A 5,766-nucleotide genomic window follows, 5' to 3' on the forward strand; every position below is an offset into this window, starting at 1 on the left:
AAATTTAATTTAAATTGTTTATTATTTTATATTTTTATTTAAGTAGAACTAAATTAGTCGATTCAATCAATAATTTACTAACTAAATCTCAATAACTTAATAGTCTAATCGATTTGATTACCAATTTGATTTTCACAACTACGGTATTTAATTTAATTTTTTTATTATTTTATATTTAGTAGGAAGTAGGACTAAATTAGCCAATTCAACTAATAATTTATTAGTCACAAAAAAAAAACTAATAATTTATTAACTAAATCTCAATGACCTAATAGTCTAATCGGTTCGATTACCGATCTGATTTTCACAACTACATTATTAAATCTTATATCAGTCTAAGACAAAATAGTAAAGAAGTGCCCTGTTTTCTTTCAGAATGTTGAAACATACATGAAAACTTCCTCGATATCCTTGATCACTTTATTAGGTCTAAGTATAGACCAGCTTTAGATATATACCTTATTGCTAGTTAATAGTTATATGACATTCTTATTTCTAATGTTACATATATTGCTGTCTACGCCATTGAAGATGGACCAAGAGTTTTTCATAATCAGGAAGGTTTTCCTTAATCAGAGGAACTTGCTTGAAATTTTGAGTCCATGCATGCAACCGAGGGAATTGGCTTGGATCAATTAGTTTCAACCCTGTAATTTCCTCCAACCCTTCTAACCAATGACAAAGCAATCCATAAGCTATGTCCACCATTCCAATGTTGTTGCCTCCAAAGAACTTCTTGTCTCCTAGTCCTTTCTCTTCCATTACCTTCAGAGTTTCTTTTGCTTTCTCAATTGCAATTGCCCCCTCTTCTTCATCCTTTGAGGGTCTCATAAACAGATCAGTAATAGAAGCTGTCTACAAAACCACCTCAATAATTTCAATTAAGAAAACTAATTTTGATTTAACACAGTATTGGAAAGAGAGAATAGATGAAGATTGAGTTAAGATTACCGAATCTTCTCCAAATTTGATCCAAAATCTGGCTAAGGCTCTCTCATAGGGATCTTGAGGAAGCAAGGGATTGTGAGGCCAGGTATCTTCAATATATTGAAGAATGACCATGGATTCTGCAATGGATTTGCCTCCATGAATAAGAACAGGGACCTTATTGTAAACAGGATTGGATTGGAGCAATAGTTGACTTTTGCCATGCCTCTCCACTTCTATGTACTCGTAGCTGATGCCCTTCAGCTTCAGAGCCCATATCACTCGGTGGACATAAGGGCTTGACCAGAACCCTAGCACCTTGATGTCTTCCATTCTTCGTTACTAATTCAGAACAAGGGCTATGCTTTTTTCTATATATATAAATATATGAATATTTTCCGTGGTTCTCAATCGGCTAGTTTAATCCAGAATCAATTATCAAGTCTGTCCAAACTAGTAAAACATTGGAAAAATCGTCAAATTTTAATAAAACTTTTTAGTGGTTTATATATATGTTTAAAATAATGAAACAAAAAAAATAAATTAGAGAATTAACCTTCTTGAACTCATATTAGCCAATTTTTTAAAGTTACGATTTTACACTTTAAATTTTATAAAATAAAACAAACTTAAAATTTTTTTTCAACAACAAAATTTGACTATATTAACTAAGTATTTAATGTTGATGCACTGACAATCGTTTTACATGGACATCTAATCATATAACGTTACATTAGCAAAATAATTACTTTTTAGTTTTTACATTGACTACATGAATAATTATCCAAGAGAACGATTGTAATTGTACACTTTTAATTTTAACATAATTTCTTGCGGCAAATTCTTGTCTGAATGAGTGGTCGTCGCAACTCGCACGCCAATACCAAAGTTTCCTTTGCGAATATTCGGGATTATTTAGAACATATTAAGGGAATTTTTTTTTAACAAACAAATGATTTCTATTTATTTGGGCCGGGCTCATATTGGGCTTCCTAAACAGATAAGGTTTTTGGAGCCCATCTGTTTGCTATACTTTTTTCACTTTTTTGTTTGGGTAATTTTCTTTCTTCGTGTTCGTGGAATCGTGTACATTGTGCTCTTCTTCTCTGGTTCTCTTATTAGGCAGAGATTTGGAGCGCAACGCAGATTGATACAACTTCCACTGGTTAGGTGATTGTTTGAATCTGCGTCTGAAGAATCATAGCAAAGAAATAGTTGAACTCGCAAGACACAACCCTAAGGTAAGGTAATTAAACTTCTACTTTCTGTCTCTGCTTCATTTGAAGTGCTTGTCTTCGAGTAATATCTGCTGCTTTTCTTTTTTAAAAACATTGTTTCGTGTAAATTGTGGTGATTAAAGCTTTATGGATTGATGCAAATTAATTTGGATTCATAAAAAGAGTGTTTTCTTTGCTTTGTGTCCAAACAGAGGCCAATAAGGTAGGTGAAATGAGCAAGTACGGCTTAAACCTTAGGCCTGCAAAACAGAAGCAGCAGCCAAAAAGGCCTTCCCTTGCAGCACCTTTTGGATTCAATGATGATCAATGGAATGATGTCGAGAGAGAAATCGCTCTCCAAGCTAGCAAGAAAAAGACTCTTATGGACGTAAGTTGATGCTTCTCTAGTATAATAGAACATTAGAACTTGTGAATTTACATGGTTATTATATTTTTTAGTTTATTTGTTGAAGTGAATATAATCTCACATCCTTGTGTGTGTGGATGTTGTTTGTTAAACTTAAGGGTTGAGGAGCAGCAAAAGAAAGCCTTAGAAGAAGATCCAACTGTATTTGATTACGATGGAGTCTATGACAAAATGAAAGAGAAAGTTGCCCGCCCATTGATACAAGATCGCGAACAGAGAAAAGTATGGTAATTATTTTCAGAATGACGTGGTCTTTGTTCTATCAAATCATTTTTGTGGACTAATTTTCAGCATGTAGAATTTCAATACTTCATGCAACATTTGCGCAGGGAAGGTCCAATTTATAAAGATAGAACAACATAACCTAAAATTATATATACTATATATAGATCAAGTAGGCAAGTAGCATATGAAGCTCTCTCTATATTTAAGATTAATAAATATAGTTTGTTTCCTTTCCATATGGTATTGGTAGTTGGATTGTCACAATGACATGCAGCCCTTCTTGATTCATAATTAGCACTTTGTTTTAATACTTAAAGTTGCTTCTTATTTTATGGTTAAAATTACTTTTTCGTGTTATAATTGAGTTAGTTATTATTGTTATTATTATTATTTCTTTTCTTTTTCAAAAAAAAAAAAAAAATTCAGTTTCATGCCAACTGACATTGCTAATCATCATCCTGCAAATTTTGTCATGCAGTCAAGGTATATCCAAAAGAGAGAAGCAAATATAACCATCTCTATGATGACAAAGACAAATTTATTACTGAAGCTTACAGAAAGAAGCTTGCTGAACTTGAGAGACAGATGGAGCTAGAACGACTGTGTGAACTTCAAGAGGAGAGAGATGATGTAGGTTCAAGCATTTTAAAAATTTCTCATATTCATTATCATGTCTTGGTTGTCAACGTGATTGGTAATGGAAGAACAGTCTTGCTTTTCGTTTTCTTCAATATCCTAATTGAATTGATGTACTTCTTTATGGTTCAATTCCTATATTTCCAATTCTCTGTTTCTTGCATACTGCTGACATACAACTTTTATATTTGTATATAGGTTACAAAGAAGAGGGACCTTTTGCTTGATTTTTATACAAACCTTGATAAAAATGTTGCATATGGTGCACAAGATCCTCGCGAGAGTTAACACGAGAATCGAGCTGAGCAAAGAACTGCAGAGACATGCGAAGACACAAAGCTTGATGCACCTGATCGACACAAGCATAATGAGGTGCCAGATGAATTGCAGAATTCACCTGTGAAGTCTTCCATGAAAAACGATGTGGATTGGGGTGAAACTCCTAATCCTTCCAATAGAACTGTTGATCAATCAGATATGAAGCCAAATTCTGAGGCGTCCATGGAAGGAAAGGATTCAGTTGAACAGTCATCAGCTTCCCAGCCAAAGGCTGATCATCACAAAAGAAGTCAAGATGCTGTGGCCGCAACAAAAGAACGGATTTTGGCCCGTAAGAAAACAAAGGATAAGGATAAGGAGTTCTGAATTTGTTTTCCTTTCTAGGCTTTATCCAACGTCGGGTTACAGATATTTTATTCATTAGCGATGATGTTATGTTCCTACCTACATTGTTAAAGAGCTTGATCGGGGGGAATAGTAAGTTATTTTGCCCATTTTTTATGGTATGCAATCTTGGTATCGGTTCCTGAATTCATCATATTGATTCACCTGAGTAACATTGATTTTCACATGTTGAGTTCATGAAAGTAGAGTTTGAAATTAGGACCTCCTTTATCTTGTTCAAATATCTAACCATATATCATTTTCCAATATAAGTTTTACCGTTTTGTTTTTGGTGGTATATTCGTTGTACTTTTCTCATTGCAGACTTGGTTTAATTTTTAATATTTAATTATAGATGAACTGAGCAGTGACATATGAAGGCAACGATGCAATAGTAATTTGACATATTCCTTGTTAACCATGAAATATGAATAGTCAAACATGATCAAAGCTTGCCTGGGCAATCACCCTTGTGATGAGATTATATTAGAAAGTTGTTTTTAAAATATAAATTGAAAAATATTTGATCTTTTTATTGTAAGATACCATTCTTCATTGTTCCAACTTTTGGAAGGTAATGCAACGCATCCATCTGAGCCCCTCTCATGTGTGGCCATCTGTTCCGAAATGATTCTTGCAAACTATATATAATGCTATATTCTCATCAATAATTGGTTTTAGAATAAACAAACTCTTAACTTGTACAATAAACAATTGATCGAGTTTGGCAAAGAGTAGGTCCATTAATTCTGTGTCCATAAATATACTATTAATGAGTAGGTTTGGTGCACCTGGACAGAGACTATCAATAAACCTGGAAAAACTTATTTTCTGAACAACATATTCAAACCTTAATGCAAGTATGACTGTCTTAACAATGTCTTTAAAATTAGTCATAGTGAAAAAGAGATCTAATTTTTTAGTATCTACCATGTGTTATGTAGGACAGCATGCGCACTTTCATCTTAAAGAGAGTAATTAGAATATTATTAACTACCATTATTGCAAATATGAACTAAAATGCAAATTGAGTCGTCAAAACAAAAAAAAAAAAAAAAAAGTAAACTGTAGTTGACAAAAAAATATTTATATATATACAGATGTGTATGTCAAATTAATGAAAACAAAATGATTAAAATTAAAATATAGAATAACAAAAAAAAATGTAAAAAATGATTAGATATAAAGGTAAAAAAATAAAATCTTAAGATATGATTAAGTCATCTCACCTTGAGAAATAAATAGTAATATAATATGATGTGATATAATAGAAAATATTAAATATTTGTAAATGACTGTGAAACTATCTTGTCTTTCTTTTCTTTGTATATATTATAATGGAAAACTATGTCCAAATGCTTTGAAACTTTAATTAACTGGCAGCTATGTATAAGAAGGAATTGTCTAAGGTGGGGAAACTTGAAATTGGTTCTTAAAGGATTAGGGAAGAATATTCTAATTTAATGGTCTATATTAGTTTCTAACAAAACATATGTAAATTTATAAAATTTTACTTTAAAGTTGTACTAATTATGAAAAAGGTCTGTTAGATTAAATAATAAATTGATAAAATAATTGAAAACTAATTATATCTTTTTTATTAATTTTTTAAAAAAATTAAAAGAAATCTTTTAAAATTATGAAGAAATAATATTTTAGTATTAGTATAAA

The 5,766-nt window shown here is 31.7% G+C and overlaps 1 protein-coding gene and 1 pseudogene across 1 annotated transcript; one reads left to right on the plus strand and one right to left on the minus strand.

Moving 5' to 3' along the window:
- Nucleotides 342-1,358, minus strand: LOC107619658 (probable glutathione S-transferase). The gene is made up of 2 exons (XM_016321954.2): nt 952-1,358; nt 342-855 (listed from the first exon to the last, which is right to left on the minus strand). The coding sequence occupies exons 1-2, from the start codon at nt 1,258-1,260 to the stop codon at nt 502-504; spliced, it is 663 nt and encodes a 220-aa protein (XP_016177440.1). The 5' UTR covers nt 1,261-1,358; the 3' UTR covers nt 342-501.
- LOC107616217 lies at nt 1,991-4,393 on the plus strand (annotated as a pseudogene).

This window comes from Arachis ipaensis, chromosome B09, assembly GCF_000816755.2.
Source record: "Arachis ipaensis cultivar K30076 chromosome B09, Araip1.1, whole genome shotgun sequence".
Taxonomy (NCBI): Eukaryota; Viridiplantae; Streptophyta; class Magnoliopsida; order Fabales; family Fabaceae; genus Arachis; species Arachis ipaensis.

What these genes read in the sequence shown, in the direction of transcription:
- LOC107619658 (XM_016321954.2), bottom strand. Translation starts at nt 1,260, where the DNA reads ATGGAAGACATCAAGGTGCTAGGGTTCTGGTCAAGCCCTTATGTCCAC. An exon ending in TCAAATTTGGAGAAGATTCG is followed by an intron (nt 856 to 951) that starts GTAATCTTAACT and finishes GTGGTTTTGTAG; the next exon opens with ACAGCTTCTATTACTGATCT.